This window comes from Uloborus diversus, chromosome 6 (assembly GCF_026930045.1).
Source record: "Uloborus diversus isolate 005 chromosome 6, Udiv.v.3.1, whole genome shotgun sequence".
Lineage (NCBI taxonomy): Eukaryota > Metazoa > Arthropoda > Arachnida > Araneae > Uloboridae > Uloborus > Uloborus diversus.
In genome coordinates, this window is record NC_072736.1 from 144,525,681 (window position 1) to 144,544,908 (window position 19,228).

Below are 19,228 nucleotides of genomic sequence, written 5' to 3' on the forward strand. Positions count from 1 at the left end.
TGCTACATACTAACTTTGTGCCAAATTTCATGAAAATCGGCCGAACGGTTTAGGCGCTATGCGCGTCACAGACATCCAGACATCCTCCGGACAGAGAGACTTTCAGCTTTATTATTAGTAAAGAAGAAGAAGATAAAGATAAAGATTCTTTCCCATTTTATTAAATTTCTGTGAAAAATGGGCTTAAAATTGGAATAGAAAAAGAACAAAATCGAATTTTCGAAAAATCGCTTCGAGGTGCACACCTTCATGCTACAAACTAACTTCGTGCCAAATTTCATGAAAATCGGCCGAACGGTCTAGGCGCTATGCGCGTCACAGACATCCTACAGACATCCTACAAACATTCAGACATCCTCCGGACAGAGAGACTTTCAGCTTTATTATTAGTAGAGAAGATAAATTATTTTCATTCAGCTATGAGTTGCGCCTCCGTTTAGTGAAATACGACAGCTCGGATGGAAATGATTGAGCTGGCGGTGTATTTTATTTAATCTCATTAGGTTTTTTTCGTTTTTCATTTCTTTTTTAATACAAACATTTGTGTTCAGTATATTTCGCAAACCTTTTATTCAGCGTAATGTCAATGGTTTACGTTTAATTAGAATTATGAACCGTGTTGATACCTCCATTGGTTAATTTTTAATTGTTGCATTAAGATGTTTTTTTAACCAACACGCATTCACTTTTCAGGGCCTACGAGAGGCCATATCAGCTTTGTCAAAAACTAGGGGCGCGGTTCTTAGAAGGGCCCCGCTCTTGAAAACTTTTTAGGGGGATGGGATCTGGAGACCAATCTGACAATGGGTCCACCTTGACCTTCGGAGGCCCTGTTAATTTTCCCTTGTACTATAATTAAAAATAAAATAACTGATTGAAGAATGCAGTTAATTTCTTGAAATTTCAAGTACTCATCCATCATTATGTATTTTTGAGTAAGTATTTCAATTTCTCCGTAATTATGTCCCGTATTTCCGTTTCAACCGATATATCGACCGGATAGAAATCTAAATATCGTTACCGTGGTAATAGTTATATATCGATATATGACGATATATCGGTATATCGCCCAGCCCTACTAATAAGGTCAATATTGCTATTACAATAAGTAGCAACAATTTTTGGTGAGGAAAATCTTACTTCTGGCAATATTTTACGTTGTTAAACTTAATATTATTTATGTATAATAAAATTAACTGAATTTATCGAGGTATTTAGAAATAATAAGTCTATATTTCAAAATATTGACTTATTAACTATATCTCATCAAATACTATTGGACATTTGTAGAATTTGGGTGTAAGAGCGATAATACTTAACTGTTGGCTGTACAATTAACATTTTTAATTTTTTTTAAAGCAATTACGAGTAGTTAATTCTCCTCACTTGACTGTAGTTGATGTTACGGGTCACTTTTGAGTCCTGGGCCTCTGTGAGCTGCACTGTCCACCGGCCTCCGTAAACGGGTACTCGCCCTGGGCGGCGGCGTCCATGTCCCTCATCCTGGACGGTGGCGTCCAATGTCGATCTTCCTGGGCGGTGACGTCAAATGTTCCTCTTCCTGGGTGGTGGCGTCTATGCTTTTCCTCCTGGGCGGTGGTGTCCATGTCAGTCGGAATCGATTTTATTTATACGCGACCCTCTCGATTTTGCAAAATCCTGTTTTGGCAAAAACGGCATCCAAAGCACAAAACCTAGCTTCTAGCCCATGGCATTCATTTGGATTTGCCAGCCCATTGACGTCTTGAATTTAATCTATGTTTTTCGCAATTATGATTGTGATAGGAGCCATTTGTAGAAACAAAAGAACCAACTGGCAGGGTCCTCTCGCAGTTCGGGATTGCGGAAAACATAATTTGAACTCAAGGTGTCAAAATTCAAATTAATGCTTCGGGCTTGATGCTAAATCTTGTGGGCTGAATGCTAGATTTTGTGTGCAGATCTTTTTTTTTCTTTTTATTTATTTTTTTTGCGAAGACAATAACTGTATGAAAAGTCCTCCCTAACCTTTTGAGGCATAGTGGCTTGAATTGAGAAATTGAGTCCACTTAGTTCAGTCCTTTCTTTTTTCCTACTGACACAGTGGTTTCAACAGAATCCACCTGCTCTCAGAAGGTTTATGTTCTTGTATCTCTAGGAGACAATAGGAAATGAATGAATACCTTAGTGCAAAAAAGTAAAAGTGAATTAAACAGCATTATAAAGGTACAAACTTGTGCTTTTATACTTTTTAAAAATTTACTTTTGACTCTTTAATAGTTTCTAAAACCTGCTGAATAAATATTTTTGTCGTACGAGGATTCACTGGGTTTTGTGACCTCCTATATTCTGTACCAACTACAACGTTTTGTGCTCTATACCCGACTTTAAAGTGACTACTTTGAGAAAAGAAGAGGTAAGGAGATTGTTGTGACACGTTTTTTAACCTTAAAGATTTACCTGGAAGGTGTGTTTTTTCTCTCGCACGTTGCCTAGTGGTGTGAGAACGATGGCATCCTCCCCTCAAATGCCACGACCCCCAAAAGAAGGAACCTCCAATTGAGATCAAAAACCTTCTTAAATTACTCCCATTTAAAAGTTTCAATGGCACCGTCGGCGAAAGCCCCTCTTGGGCACTCTAGCGTTGTCTAATATCAATGAGTTGACTGAAAAGAATTCTTTTTTTCTTTTTCTTTTTTTTCATCTCACTCATGCTGTCTTTGAGAAAAGTAGAGGTACGGAATGTGTTGTGACACGTTGGCGAACTTCATACCTGAAAGGAGTTCCTTTTTTTCTCACCCATATTCTAACCACAGTGAGTTTGCTGAAAGGAGTCCCTTTTTATTCTTGCAGGGTTCGTACGCTCCGGGAATTCCGGGAAAACCGGGAATTGTCAGGGAAAATGACACTGTCAAAAATGTCAGGGAAAAGTCAGGGAGTTTTCAAATTTTGTCCTCCAAAAATTTTTTTTCCATTTTTTTCCCAAGGAATTAAGTACTATGAGATCTAGTCTTCGTTTTTATTGTGATTTCACGAAAAAAAATGTAAATTTTTATCTAAACCGACGCTGGCACTTAAAAACTGCAATCGAAAAATGAACGTTTTTTTTCACAACGAAAAATGCGCCAAAAGAGCGCAGATTTTCTTGCATGGAGTCAGTGAGGGGAACGCATTTCTTTCTACTGCCTAAAGTTTTAGATGGGTTGCCACAACATTCTGTTCGGTTCAGGGTTCGTACGCTCCGGGAAAACTTGGAATTATCAGGGAAAATGACTTAGTCAAAAATGTCAAGGAATTTTCCAAATGTGTCCCCAAAATTTTTCTTTTCCCAGGGAATTTCGTTTTATAAGATCTAATCTTCGTTTTTATCGATGTATTTTAAAAAAATTGTAACAATTTTAAAGCAATGGAAAAAGTGGCGACCCAAAAAATCTTCAGCAGCCGCCATTTTTGGCTCTCAGTAGTTCCCAAGGGAAAAAAAAATCAGGTGAACAGCAATTATGCACAAACTCAACAGGAGAGAAGACAATTTACGGTGTGTTTCGGAAGCACAACCTGTAGATGGGAGGGTCGATCGGGGAAAATCGTTTTTTTTTTTTTTGATCGGAAAATCATTTCAGCTACGTGTGAAACATAGTCGCCATCTTTGGTCATTCACAAGATGGAAGTAGATACGATCCAAAAATGCCTAAGTTTCTAAAAACAAAGCAGAATTGGATGTTTTCTTTAATTGAAAACTGATGAAAATAACAAAAAATGGTCTGCAAATTGTTTTTCTATTATTATTTGAAATAATTTTCTTGAGAAATGAAAAATTTTGTTCTTAAAACGTAATCTTATCCTCACTGCCTCGGACGCAAATGTGATAAAAACTTTTCAAAGAATTGTAGTATCATGAAGATTTATTATTTTTTAATTGTCTTCATGCAACAAATTAAAAAAAAGTTATTTCTTATTTTTGGGCATAGCCGCCATATTTGGTCATTCCCAAGATGGAAGTACACAACACTTTTTCAAGTGCCTAAGTTCCCGAAAACGGCATTGGATGTTAATTGCAATGCAAACTATTGAAAACAACACAAATTGTGCCCTTTTTTTCCGGAAAATTTGTAATTATTTTCTCGAAAAATGCAAAATTTAATCTTCATAACATTTTTTTTGTTTTAATTGATTTAGACTCTTATGTGCTAAATACTGACTATTTTACTTTTATTGTAGTTTTTTAAGGATTATTAATTATTTATTACTACTTTTATACTACAAATCCAAAAATCTACTTATTATTTTAAATTTTTCACTTTGTCGCCATATTTGATCGTTTGCACAATGGAAGTAGACTTAAGCTTCCAGAAACAGAATTGGACGTTTATATCAATGTGTAATATTGAAAATAACATTAAATGTGCAAAAAGTTATGAATTTTTGAAAATTAACTATTACTTTCTGGAAAAGAAAGTTTGAAATTTTAATGTAAGCGTCCTTTAATATGTGAAAAAAAAAAAAAAAAAGATTATTGGCATTGGCCTATGATTAGCGGATGTTGATTTTTGTTACTATGCATTACATGGTATGCCGATTAATGCAACAAGTTAATCATTTTTATACTGAAATTTAGCATTGCATTTTGCTCAATATGTTTCGTGTAACCTACTTATAAGAAAATAAAAAGTTTTGTAAACCAAAAGCGGATGCTAAAAGGTTGCTGCAGGACTACAGCAAAACGCTATAATATTATGCGTAACATCAAAGAAACGCTAAAATAAGTTGAAAGTACTCTGTTTTCAACAAATAGTAAACAAATTAAAACAATTTTGAACAAAATGTTTAAAACAAACTTAAAATTTTGACAGAGAAAACAAACGAAAAAAAAAAATTTTTTTTTTTTTTTTTAAATCTAAGGGGAGAAGTTTCAGTTCTTCTGCATCGCTACTTTAAACAATTTTAATTATTTTGAAAATATTATTTAAACTTAAATTTTGAATGAAGCGAGTAACCTGGAATTTTCTAAAAAACAACCTGGAAAACCTGGAAAAGTCAGGGAACTTTTTTTAACCAAAAGTGTATGAACCCTGTCTTGTCAACATTGTCTAACCTCAGCGAGGAGTTCCTTTTTTTTCTCTCACTCGTTGCCTAAACTGAGTGAGCTGCTTAAAAGGAGTTTCTGTTTTCTCCTATATAATGCTCAAATGCTGAGCAAATGCCATAGAAGCCAATCATGGATTAAGACAGCTTTCCCCTGAGGCACCTTGCTCTAAAACAAAACACAAAATAAACTTCGTCTCATAAAATTTATATCGTTAAGGTTTTCTAGCCATTAACTACAAAACAAATTAAGAGTGAGTTTTTAATCAAGTCATAAAGTCACGTAATGTTTGAATAACATGCACGTACTATTTTCTACAAAATTGAGATAAAACCATGTTTTTCCACTCGTATCCCATCGGTTTTCTAGTAAGATTATTAAACACTACAGTTGAAGTTTTTTATGTTACAATGTAAAATTAGGATTTTTGTAATAAGTACATTTTAAGTACAAAGACCATACTCAATTGGAAATTTCATTCGAAAAAGCTTGTCTGACCAACTTACAAATTTTATGAAATTTTTTTCAACATTTTCTCAATGGATTGCCACTCTTACCGGGTGTAACATTTGCATCTTATTTATTCTTGCCTTTTATCTGATGGCACTATTGTACTTATACACCATTTGTATTCATTGGAGTGTATCATTCTGATTTCAAACTTACAACTAATTATGTAGCAAGCACGAGTTTCAGTTACTCTGAAGTAACTCTGCAAAACTAAATGCTTACAATTGCAGCTTCATAGCGCATATAAATAGCTGCTTTCTTAACAAAATAATTGCTTTCTAAACTTTCGACCTTTGGAATTACAGGTTCAATCTTTAGTTGGATACAGAACTGGTTTAAGAGTAGAAAACCAAAAGCAGTTACGAACGGTCAGTATTCAAATTTGTTTATTTCAGTATGTAACTGAGGAAAACCATTGAATGCTGGCTGCTGGGAAAATAAAATCTTGGTGGATTGGCTGATCTTGCTTGGGTTATCTGTAGATTGTACTAATAAATGCATCTTTTTGTTTTTAAGAACAACTAACTGCTAATTTTCAAAAGCAATTGCTAATATTTATATGTGCTTCTTTGTAAATGTGTTCCATCATTGCTGATTTTTAATTTAGGCTGCTGGTAACTGTGTGCTGATGTCCTCAATGTTTGGTTTTGTTCAATGTTTGATTCATCCTCGATGTTACAGGGTTGGATTAGAGTAGAAATCAGGTCGTTATCACACAATCACAACCTAATTAGTTAATCGTTGAATCTGTAAGCATATTTTGTTGCTATACTTAAATGTGCTTCAAGTCCAGTACAGCTTATCAATAAATAGATAAATATGTGACAAAGAATGGGTATGATTTCTCTCAGTCATCGTTCTTAATACAGTAACTTGAAACTTTGTGTCAGACTTTACAGAATTCGCCTGTATGCCCCAGTAAGTGAAACTAACGACAAAGTATTTAATTTTAGCTTACAGTTCAACGACAATTGAAAAGCACTGAAAATAGTGCGCATAAATAGCGCACTCAGCACAATCAGCTGAAGAGAGAGTAAATAGTAAAATGTAACAAGGTTTATGATTAAAAAGTAAAATGTAAAAATGTACATAGATAAAATGTAAAAAGGTAAATTAAAAAAAATTTAAAAATATAAAATGTGAAACCAAACAAGAAGTTAATAAGATTAACCAGTCTGTAGTCCCTGGTCAGCCAGAATAGGGTAACGGCACCAGTAATAGACAAGGGTCCAATAACAGACATTTGTAAGTTTGGATTTAAATAATAAGCATTTTAGGCGGGTAATACTGATGTTGCTGCGACCCATGAATACGGTGCCATCTAGTGTTATCAGAGTGAATTTTATGAGCCAGTTGGTATTTACGAGGCAGTAGTGGAAGGTTAGGAACAGCCACCATGAGGTCAGCTGGTGTGTTAAGTTCATTTGAATTCAATGTGGCTTTAGTTCTAAAAATAAAGAACTTTTGCACATTTTGAAGAGGAAACGGGAATTTTGCCCATTACTCATCCTTTCCTCATTCTATCTGTTCTTGGTTATCATCAGAATTGCCGGTGTCTGTTACTGGGGTTCAGACTATTTTTCGAAATTGAGCAATTAAAAATAGAACTAAATAATTTAGAGGATCCATAAGTAGCCAAACGTTAGATGAGAGGTAGTTGCATGAGGAAAATATAGTTTAAAAAGTCTAAATGCATTAAAAGGCTCAGATAATTGAGTTAACCTGAGAGCGATGTCTTAAACATGTCTGTTAATGGTGCCGTTACCCTATGTTATATATATTTCTGGACACTTTCGGGCATTTCCTTGCATTTCCTGAGATGTAAAGCATCCATTACAGTGTTGCTTCCGCATAATGCTCAGTTTGGGGACGAAAAGATTCTGAATCTAAATAGGTGTCTTGAAAGGCCAAGCATGTCCTGTCTCTATACGGAGAGCAATGACAGCAATTTTCAGAACATTATTTTTAAAAATAATCCATCACAGTGGATTATTTACTCGTGATTCTCTGTTTAAGTATTTAAAGAACAACATTTAAAACATAATACCATTTGCAACATTTTATTATATTATGTGCAGAAATTATTCCAAAAAGCGAAGAAACACTATTTTTTACTCTGATGAAGATAGTAGTTTGTAACGATAGATGGATGGTAAGAAGTCTCTAGAAATCTCAAGAAGTCAATTCCATGTTACTTTCCATTTCTGTTACTTGCTTAGAACCGGAATTCGTATAAAATCAACAGAAATCGCATTTCATGTCTTACTCTTGCAGCAAAAATTTTTTTCAAAATAACACATGAATAATTGTAAAGCATTCACATTTTTACTATGAATAAACGCAATAGCTCGTCTAATAGTGACAATTTCAAGTTTTAAAATATCTTCAAGTTTTTAACTTTTATTAATTTTCAAGGTAGTCGAGTTTTTAAGTTGGTAATCTAAATTTTTAATTCGACGAAACATTTGCGGATGGGATAAGAATCCGTTGAATCTATTCTATTAAAATTAGCTTCTAGTTGCATTTAGAACAGGGATGCGCCGATAAGCAAATTGACCGATTACCGATTAATCGGCAGGATCGATTAATGATCATGATAATTTTAATCTGTTAATTTAGTAAACTTCTTTTTATATTAGTAATTACTAGTAATCATTAAATCCAAGACTTTTGTTATTTATGAAAATTATTTAGCAATCTTACGGCACCAAGCTAAAGGTAGGATGTAGAGAAAAGTATTGACATATGAAGAATGTTGCAACGTTGAATATACGCACATTTATTTTTAAAAACTTAAAGCATGGACATGATTTCTTTTTAAATCAAATGATAAGTGAAATAATAAAATAAACTAAAGGATAATCTAGCGTAGCAGGAAATGCTATATATAAACCATCAAGAAATAGTTTATGTCCTGACAATCCTGGAATATTCATGTTTCACGTGTTTTTTGCATTACAATTTAAAAGTAGGTAGATTTAATTCTTCATGGTAGGGCTACGTGAACGTCAGCTATGAGATATAATTTCAATATTTCATTCAGTTTTATATTGTTTTATCTTTATTTTAGACAGTACACTTTCAAACTGCATGTTATACTTATGTTGCAGAAAGTTACATTCATTTATTGATAAATTTTTTCACCTTGGTTTCTTGTGCAAAGAGTACTACAGATTTAAAAGTTATTAAAAAGTTTTAAAAATACTTCTCCCTCGCCGATTAATCGGCAAAATATGGGCGATTATGAACAATCGGCGAAGTGACCGGTTACGGCTGATTACCGATTTCTGTCGATTAATCGGCGCATTTCTTATTTAAAATATGAGTAGTAGAAATTTAAACGTTCAATTACGGTGGCTGAAAATATACAAGAAGACATGTATGTTTTCAGAAACCCTGATTGATCTCAATTAGGGATGCATCGATTAATCGGAAGTAACCAGTAATCAGCCGCTTTGCCGATTGTGCATAATCGACCACATTTTCCCAATTAATAGATGGATTATACATGCTGGATTTTTTTTTTAAACCTTTTAAATCATTTTTAATCTTTAAGTTTTCTTTGAACAAGAAACCAAGATAAATATATTTATTAACAATAAATCAATGTAGCTTTCTGCAACACAAGTATAACATAAAGCATTAAAAATAAGTAAAAAGTTTTTTAAAACATTTTCCCTGCCGATTGATCAGCAAAGTGCGACCAATTTTGAACAATCGGCAAAGCAGCAAATTATGTCCGATTATTGCTGTTTAATCGGCCCATCCCTAATTTAGAACATGAGTTGTAGAAGGTTAAAAGTTTAATCAGGGTTGTGTGTGCTGAAACTACACAGTTGGAATCAGTTAGCGAGTATAATAAGTTATGAAACGAGTTTTACTTAAAAGGGAGTGTTTTTCAACTAAATTATATAATTCAATGCTGGCGTAAGAAGAATTTGTCGAACCTATTCTATAAAATATAGCTTCTAAGTTTCATTCAGAACATGAAGAGGCACGTTAAATTTGCAAGTTTTACTTAAACGGAATCACTTTTATATGAAACTCAAAATTCGATGAAACATATCGTCGCCTCAGAGCAACACTAAGACATCTAATCCCAGAAATAACACTAAGATATCCTACTTTTGCTCTGAGGCGACGATATGCGACGTTGAAAGAATTTGTAGTATCTATTCTATTCTGTAAAAATTAGTTTTAAAAATTCTTTTTGAGTATCAGTAGAGGAAAGTTGCAAATTCAATCTATGGACACATTTTTTTCTCAGTATAAAAAAATTCGAATTCTATGAGCCAATATACTGTCTGACCACGGATTGTATGGAAAGACAAACATCCGTTTTACAGCCGGAAATGGACGAATCTATTATTTTTTAGCGATGCCAACTTTTGCAGAAGCAGAGTCTCATTCAAATGAGCGGAATACGCGCATCAAATTTTTACTTTTGCATCATATTCACATAGATTCGTCTTATCTGGACGTTTGAAAATTCCATGCAATCTGTGGTTGGACAGTAACTCCTCGATCGCTGTGCAAAGCTCAAACGGTGTCATTGGAGGACCATAAGAAGGAAATCAATTCACTTTGAAATAATTAAATATTGAATATTATTTAACAATTGATCGGAGTAAATATGGATTTTTTTTTACAGTTAAGGTCTTATTTATATCTATATTTTGTAGATGAAAAGCATTAAAATGCATAATTTCTGTTAATTTATTTACTTATTTTTTCGATGATTTATACATATTGTCACATAATTCATAGGGAAGGAACAACTAAGAGTAATATATTTCTTTGAAGGTGGGAAACATTTATCTTTTGAGATGTTTAGTTCCTGATGAAAGAATAATTGTTACTTCTAGAGAGAAAAAAAAACGATAGTTTAAATTTGGTGTATAACGATAAAATCAAATACTTTATGAGAAACTTATCAAGAATTAATAAAATATTGATTCATAAGAATAATTGACAACATTGTTCAGTTCCCAAAAGCGACCAAAGCCAACTTTTATCTATTAAGAATGGACAATAGTTGTTTTTTGTTTTAAGATAAACGTATTAGTTGAAGTTAATTGTTAAATAGTTGGTTATATAGTTTTAATCTCGAAAATGGGCATCATTCAAAACATCTGTAACATCATTCACTTTTATTCTAATAATACAATGAAAAGTCTTTTAGTAGGTACCCCTAGAAATTGGACAAATTACGTGAATACTGTTCAATATCCTTCTGTAAATATAGCAGTGAAATTCCGTTACAGCGAACTTCAAGGGACCGCAAATTTTATTCGTTGTAACTGGAATTTCATTGTAACGGAATTCAACTAATGTAATGGCAAATAAAACGAACTAAATTATTTCGTTGAATCGGATATTTAGTTGAATTGATATTCGTTGTACCAGGATTTCACTGTATTATAGCTAATTTATAAAATAGCTTTTTTTACACTATTGGGTCAGTAACGAGTCGAAAAAGCTCTCTTAGGGCTCACTTTTTTGTTGGATTGTATCAAAATATTAATGATTGTGCTTTCACTGATATTGGATTCTTTTTCAGAATGTCCGAGAGGCCAGTTCTACTACCAAGGATATTGCGTGCTGCAGTGTCCTTCTGGCCACTATGGCAGTGCTGTCAGCAACTATCGCAGCACTCACGAGCTGACGACATCTGCCTGCTTACCCTGCCATTACAGCTGCGTGGAGTGCCATGGTCCTAACGATTACCAATGTGTTCTATGTCATGGGGATGCCCTTCTTGTGGATGGCTACTGTGAACCAAAGGTTATGGTGGACGAAGTGCGGTCCTTCACCACCTGGAATGACGTGGTGGTGGGGGTGTTCACAGCTCTGTGCTTCATCACACTTGCTTTGACGATATATGTGGTTGTGGCTTTTTGGCCACCACCCTGTTGGAAAGCCAGGAAGACTGGCGGAGACTATGTCAGCGTTGAGCAAGGTCCATCGCCAAATCAGACGGAATCTTTAGCATCCTTTCTGCCTAAAACCTCGCCAAACAGTACGTCGAACAACGTAATACCTTATTACGACAGCGACGAAGAGCTTTGAGAGCTTCTAAATGCACAAATTGAACTCGGAAGCTCATTAAAAAAAAGTGACTAACTGAAAATAAATTTATTTGGACCAGTTTTTAGTGGATTAAAAACTGGAATTTGCAACAGGCAGAGGAGGGTGAGAATAAGCATTTGTTGTAGTATTTCAAGTCCAGAATGAAATGTTACCTTTATGGTGCATTCTAGTATGAAATGTAAATGTGAAAACATTTGAATTCGAGAATGGATGTAAATTTAAATTATAAGTAATTTTAATACTGCTTCCTTTATTTTTTTTTTAATTTAATTTATGTTTTTGCATTTTCACATTAATTTCTATAAAGTTCGGTGTTAAATATGCTTCAGTCAATGTAGCAGCACCACAGTTGCAGTTATTATTAAGCATAAAGTGTATATTTTGCATAAAGATATTAGTTCTATAATATCTTGCATAGTTTTGTTTTGATAATACTAAAGTAATCAAATCAGACATTCCAAACTGGGAAGAAAATGTTTTGTATAAATGATGGTTTAAAAAAAATCGTCCGGTAAATTTAAAGAATTTCGTTGCACATATCATCATTGTTTGATACAAATCTGGATTCAATGGGAAACTCCGAGTTTCTTTTTGGAATATAAAACGACGCTTGGATTTACGCGTAATAGTTCGTCAAAAATATTAGTGACTTGAATACAAGGCTTGAAATTTTTAACACATTTTTAAAGTAATGATATTTTAATCACTTATTCATCATCCAATGCATAAGCTTTTTTACATTTGCAACTAGAATATGCTAAAGATACTAACTATCTAGCAGCCAGATTCCATGGCATTTTCTATTAATCTGAAATTTTCCAATAAAACTAAAGAAATATTATCACACAAAAATAATCTTAATAAAAAAAAAGTATACCATTGTAAAATATTAAAATAAATGTTCAGTTTGAACTAAATTAATCTTCTCATTGCTACAGTACAATTAGGTTTCCTTTTTTAGGCACATACCCGGATTATCCGGATTGCCTTTGATCCCAGTTAGGCTGGATGAACAAAGTTTACTGCATTTACTTATTTTAATTCATTTAAGAAATTTGTTCTTTCTGCTACACAGATAAAGGATGATAACGCTTACTGTCAAATTTGTCTATTTGTTATTGATGCAATTGTTGTTTATGATTTTGATTTATATTTACTAATGGATTTAAATGTTAATTAGAGTTTGGAGATAGCTTCTAATCATCCTTGATATTTTTGCTCTGTGAGTAAGTACATAGACGCCCATATGCAAAATTTTTAAGGGGGGGGGGGGCTCAGATAGTTTTCCCATGGAAACTGATTTCATTACAGATTTGAGTTATTAAAATTTGACATTTTTTATAACTTATTCATTAATGGCTGGAGAAGAAATATTTTTACATTTTCGCAAAGAAAAAAGTACTAAAAGGAAGGAAGTTCTAATTTCTAATTGGTAGGTCTTGAGACCCCACTTGCTCTCCCCCCCCCCCCCCATATGGGCGCCTATGTATGAGTAAAGACGTAGACGATTTGGACAACTTGCTCAGTAAACTGTAAAAGTTTTACAACAAAATGTCACTTTTCATTGACTTTAAAATGACATTTAAAAGGAATTGTCTTTTTTCTTATTCTCAGGCAGCTTTTTTTCTGGAAAAGTTTTGGAATTTCGGTGATACTTAACGTTGTTCAAGAATTAACAATTTTTATTTTCTTTTCAGTGAAAGTAAATTTGAGTTATTTCCTTGTAGGAAGTACGAAAATCTTTATTTCCCAAAGATTAGCTCGACAAATTTATTCTCAAATAATATTTAATATTTTAACAGTTTCGAAAGATTCCATCGCAATCCTTTCAGGCAGCTGTTTTATTAGTACATCTATTTAACTCGGCAACTACTGGCAGCAGAATTTTAACATCATTTGGTGGTTTAAATTAATAAAAAGGGAAAAGAAAGTGAAATAAAAATATGAATACTGCAAGTAAAAGTGAATGAGAATTAATTTCTGTCATTGAGACCAAACTTAGTATCAGAAACAAAAAAAAATTTTTTTTGATTTAAATTGCTTTTATTCATCAAAACTCCGTTGAAATTTGCCCTCAAAATTTAATAAAATTCCAAAAACGTTTATCTAATATTTTAGTTATTACCACAAGTAGTTGTTTCATAAAATCGGTTATTTCATGTAGTTTATTTCTCTTGAAGGCTTTCACAAATATATTTTTAAAAAATATATTTTTTTACATTGGGTACTGCAATTGATTTGCTGTCTTCTTTTTTTTTCTTTTAGAAATTGTTTTTAACAAAATCATATGTTTAATCATAACAGATACTGTTCACTGAAAATTGAATTTCATATGCATATTTCTCAAACATTAAAAACTTTTTTAATAAATGTCATAGAAGAAAACATTTATGTGAAAATATGTCCTGTTAAATATAAGCTGAAATCAAAACAATACTAACTAAATTGGTTGCAATTATTTTTATTCAATTAAATGTTTTCGTGACTTTTGAATTTGTATTATTATCTTTTTTTAACGACTTTTTATATTTGTGTAAAAAAAGAAAAATACAATAAGGCTACTCTGTGATTCATCAAAGTATTGTCATAATACATTTTTTACAGTTAAATACTGCCAGCTTTTTACAAAACTAATATTTCATGCATTTTAGAGTTAACAAAATAAGTTCTTCTACTTTTTTGATGATAATTTTCGTATATTGCTCACATAACATTAAGTAAAAAAACTGATTGTAAATTTTTACTAGTGCATAATGTACTTACATTTTTGAAGATGTCTTTTTTAATTGTTCATGAATATATGTTTTTATGATAGATTATGAAGACTACTATGGCTTCCTAATTTCTGTTGAGAGATTTTATCATTTTTTTAAATCTATGTTACATGCTTTGTCATGTAATAATATCTAGTTACACATATCTCACACCATATCAGTCTAAATTTTTATAGTTTAAGCAAATAATGTAAAGTTAAACGCATGTAAAAATGTTTTAAGAAGAATCAAAGACTGGGGAAAGTTTCCTTTTTCACTTTTAAAAACAAAAAGGGAATTTTTGACATAAAGCTTTTGTTCAGATTCTTGGATTGCCTGTGCCATTAATAATAAATGGCATGTGAATTATAAATGGCACATACCATTTATTATTAATTCCGTACAATTCCGTGCATGCTTATAACAAAACATGCTTGAACAAGTACTAAATGCTTGTTAAAATAGAAAACAATCTTTACCAAAAATTACTTTCTTTACAAAAAATTATAGAAGACAAAAAAAAAAAAAAAAGATAAGAAAATACTAAAACAAAAATTTTGAACTTTTTGAAACAATTAACAATTTTTGATTGTTACTCATATTTTTTTATAATTTCATCTAAATATTTCCTGTATTGAATGAAGAAATGACTAGCTTAAAGATCACAAAACTTAATACAATATGCTCCGTGTGCGTGTCATTCATAAAATTCAGCAAAAAAGCACACACTGACTTATTAAGGGGGGAAGACAATTTATCTCTGCTGCCATCTATGAACTGTTTTTTCAAAATTATTGAAAATTCAAATTAATTGGAACGAAAAATTGTTTGCAGCTTGCGATATTGCTGTTAAAAATTGAACCATCCAAATAAATTGATATTAATCAGAAAATTAGAGATTTATATCGTTTTCTATGTCAATAAATACTATTATCTAATCATCAGGACGCGTGAATCAAGTATTATGGTTACTTAGAATACAAATTTATGTCACATATCTCATTATTTTGGAAATTATCGGAGGTTTTATGTTAAATTTGAACTATTTGGAAATTTATTTCTTGCATCTGCAACTTGTACGGATAATCGCTTGCATATTTATGAATATTTGCTAAGAAAAAAATTCAAAAATCAAAAATTTGATTACAAGATTTTTTTTTTCTTGAATGCTACGAAATATCAATTTTGACATATCAAACAAATATATTTCTGACATCATATCATTTTGAAGCGTTTTTTTTTTTAATCAACAGCAATAAATATAAATTGTGTATCTTTGATTTGCGTATTTAATATAAATACAGGTATATTAGCATTGTAGGTCAATTACTAGTATTCGATATTTTCTCTTGAGAAAATAATGTAAAAAGCTTTGACTTATAATTTAGCCTATTTGCAGACAATAATGTGTGCAATTGTTTGTTTGATTTGGATTTTTATTTCGTTGCAAAACTGGTTTAGTAGGAATTATTTGCAAAATATGTTAAACTAGTTATAGAAAATTTAATATGTAAATAATAAGGATTTTGAATGAAGTATCATATCAGTGTTGCAGATTAAATAAGATTTTACGTGTAAATATTAAACAGAAAACTTGTCAATATAAAATGCTACAGATCTATAGTGAAATTGCCTTAAAATTTTAACAAAACGTGTAGCTGTAGTAAAATTACACAAACTAATATTAATTGAAGATTAATTTTTGCATTATTTTAAATGTTTATCCTTGAAATATTTTATAACGAAAATAATTTCCTTTATCGGAATAACTTACAAGGAACTTTTTTTTAGATCCGTTACTTCCAAATTAAAAAAAAAAAAACGCCTGTTTTCCTACACCCTTTTTTTATTTACTATTTTTATTACACTAATCACTATTTTTATTTTCGGTGATATTCCTGTGAAATTTAGTTATATTTTTATTAACATTACATCTTCAGTTCTTAAGAAAACATTATGGACCATTTTAAAACCGTAGGTAAAAGAAACATTTTTTTTTTGGAGACGTAAATATGTGGTTAATTTTTTTCACCAAAATGCGATTAGAAGCTTTGAAGTATAGGATTTAGCCAGATTTCTTTATTATTCCAACACTTCTTTTACAACACACTGTAAACACGTTTTTGAATCTAAAGCATGTTTTCTCTATAAAGTTTATTAATTTCAAAAGCACTCGTGAAAAAAAATAGTTTTATGCAATCATAATTGTCTTTTTTTAATGAACTCATTATTTTATTTTAATCATGAAAAATACACTTTCTTGTTATTTAACTAAACACTGAAACAAAAAAAAAAAAAAAAAAAAAAAAAAAAAAAAAAAAAAAAAAATGAGATGACTTACTTAAAAATCACATGCATATTTTCAGCGTTTGGATGGAAATACCTTTTCATATTTTCAACGTTTGGATGAAAACACCTTTTCAAATCTCAACATCAAAAGCTAAAACAAATTCACATGTGAAAAGCTTCAAAATCATGTTAAGTTAAAATGAACCACGTTAGAAGCGTGTTTTACATTATCGTTACGAAACCTTTCTAACCATGACAGCAACTAAACGCGGCGAACACTCTCTATTCATTCAATTTATTCTAAATGTCTCTCAGAGCAACAGTAGGACATCTTAGTGTTATATCTGGGACTAGATGTCTTAGTGTTGCTTTGAGGCGACGATATGTATGTGTCCAATAAAGAATCTACAATTTATCTTTCATACATTTCTCGAAGTTGCTTTTGAAGAACACAAACATTTAAGTTTCAACTGAAAATTTCTTACAATAATACATTTTTTTTTTATTTCTAATTTTCAGCGTATGCAGTTGAGGAAAGCAATTAATGAAGCGAAGCCTGTTTTTCATCCAACAGCTTTTTTTATAGCAACATGGAGATTATAGTCACATATTTCGACGTCATTTACTTATTTTGGGGATCTTTCGATAAATGGGAGTTTGGCATGGTGGTCAAATTTTTGCCGACAGTAATTTAAATTTGGTGCCACTTTACTATCCATTGTTTTATTGTTCCCTAAGCGATTAGGTATTCTCTTACTCTTTGTATAGGTGTGAAAAACAAAATATTTCACTTTCAGACACTGGTGCCAAAAATTTGACGCCAATTGATAAAGGTCCCGCAACTCCCAATGATCGAAACCTTCCTCTTATTTTATATAACGTTTCGTAAATATGCTTTAATTTCTAATTTGCTTTTCCTAACGTTAAACTGTTATTCGACTTGTTTGTAAATCGACATTACCATTTTTACAATGATGAATGTTGCTTTTCAATATTGCTGTTGCTCTAAAAGTGCTCTATGTATGACGTGTCCAAACGGAGGATGGATTTTAAGCACTGTTTGAAATTTTATTTACACGTTTTTAGAAACAAATAAATTGTTTCAAAAATACTTATATGGTGTGTAGTTTTGTTTCCGTGTTTATTTTTAATCGTTTTAAGCATCGTTTAGACTTCAGCACGACTCTCGCGAATAATTGCTGGGGCGCTAAAAGCATGCCCAGAAGTTTTTTTTTAACTTAGTGATGTTTTGCTTAACATAATAATGCGGAAGTCTTAACACCGCTTTTCAACAAAAATAATTGATGTGCGACGCGCCGAAAGTTTGCTCGGGTGCTCAGCAGGACATGCGTAGGAGATGCTTTTCGCTTTAGTAGCGTTATGATCAACATATTCAAGGTGAAGTCTGGATACCTCCTTGCATACACCACATCGACAACAAAATTAATTGATATGCGACTCCCCCCAAATGTTTGCTGGGCACTCAGGACATGCGAAGAAATTAACTTAGTCTTGTTAGCTCAACATAACTCTTGCTGAAGTTTGAACACCACTTTACATACACCACCTCAACAACAAAACTAACTCATATGCGACTGACCCAAATGTTTGCTCTGGCGCTCAGGACATGCGCAGGAGCTTTTTCGCGTAAGTAGCGTTATACTTAATATACTTATGTTGAAGTCTTGGACATGCTTTACATACACCACAACAAAAGTGATTGATATGCACTAAACGATTGTAACATATCTTCTACAGTCAGATCTCGATAACTCGAACATTCCTTTATCTCGAAGTTTTTATTGGGTCTCAAGCTCTTGAGACTGTTGTGGAAATTTCCAATAACTCGAACTACCAAAGACTCGAACGTTTTAGCCGGTCCCTTGGGACTTCGAGTTCTAGAGAGTTGACTGTTGTTTATTTATATTTATGATTTTATTATCTACTTACTCCGCAATGACGGTCGCTAAACATCTATTTGGGGGGGGGGGGGAGGACTGGAGCTGGTTCATAACAACTTTTTGTTCTACATTGACATACCTGAGTTGCAATACGGCTAAAAACCAAAAAGTTCGAGTAGAGGGAAGGATTAACCCCTTAAATATCCTCTGCATATACCAACCATTACATTTTATAAAAATTTAATTATTGATTACTAATTTATTATGCATTTATTCTTTTCAATGTGCTAGACCAAAATATTAAAATCTCAAGCACAATCTTGAAACTATCATCAAGAATTAAACAGTAAAATTTATAACCCTTTTTAATGTTATCTAAATTTTAGTAAAACTTCTTAAGTTTACTTTTAACTGCTATTTATTATTAAAAAAATCATTTTCAGCCTTGTTATATTACAGTTAGAGACATATATTCCAGCTGGAATCATTCCACCTCGGATTCAGGTGATAACTCTTACCTGAACCATCGCAACATAGAAATTCCGCAAACGGAGATGGTTTGAGGAAGGAGTTAAAACGTCAATTTGAAGTGGAATGCTACCTATTTTTCCTGGAATAGGGCC

At 32.2% G+C, this 19,228-nt stretch overlaps 1 protein-coding gene across 3 annotated transcripts in view; it reads left to right on the top strand.

The window, feature by feature from the left end:
- Nucleotides 1–17,819, top strand: part of LOC129223976 (furin-like protease 1, isoforms 1/1-X/2) — a 414,934-nt gene extending 397,115 nt beyond the window's left edge. The window contains exons 15-16 of one of the 3 annotated variants that reach the window (XM_054858364.1): nt 5,878–5,940; nt 11,133–17,819. In XM_054858364.1, coding sequence (XP_054714339.1) covers nt 5,878–5,940; nt 11,133–11,641 — 572 coding nt within the window. In that variant the 3' untranslated portion in view covers nt 11,642–17,819. Of the gene's footprint in view, nt 1–5,877; nt 5,941–6,179; nt 6,206–11,132 lie in introns of those variants that run through there. The other 2 variants (XM_054858365.1, XM_054858366.1) reach the window with 2 other exon arrangements.
- The last annotated feature ends 1,409 nt before the right edge of the window (nt 17,820–19,228 follow it).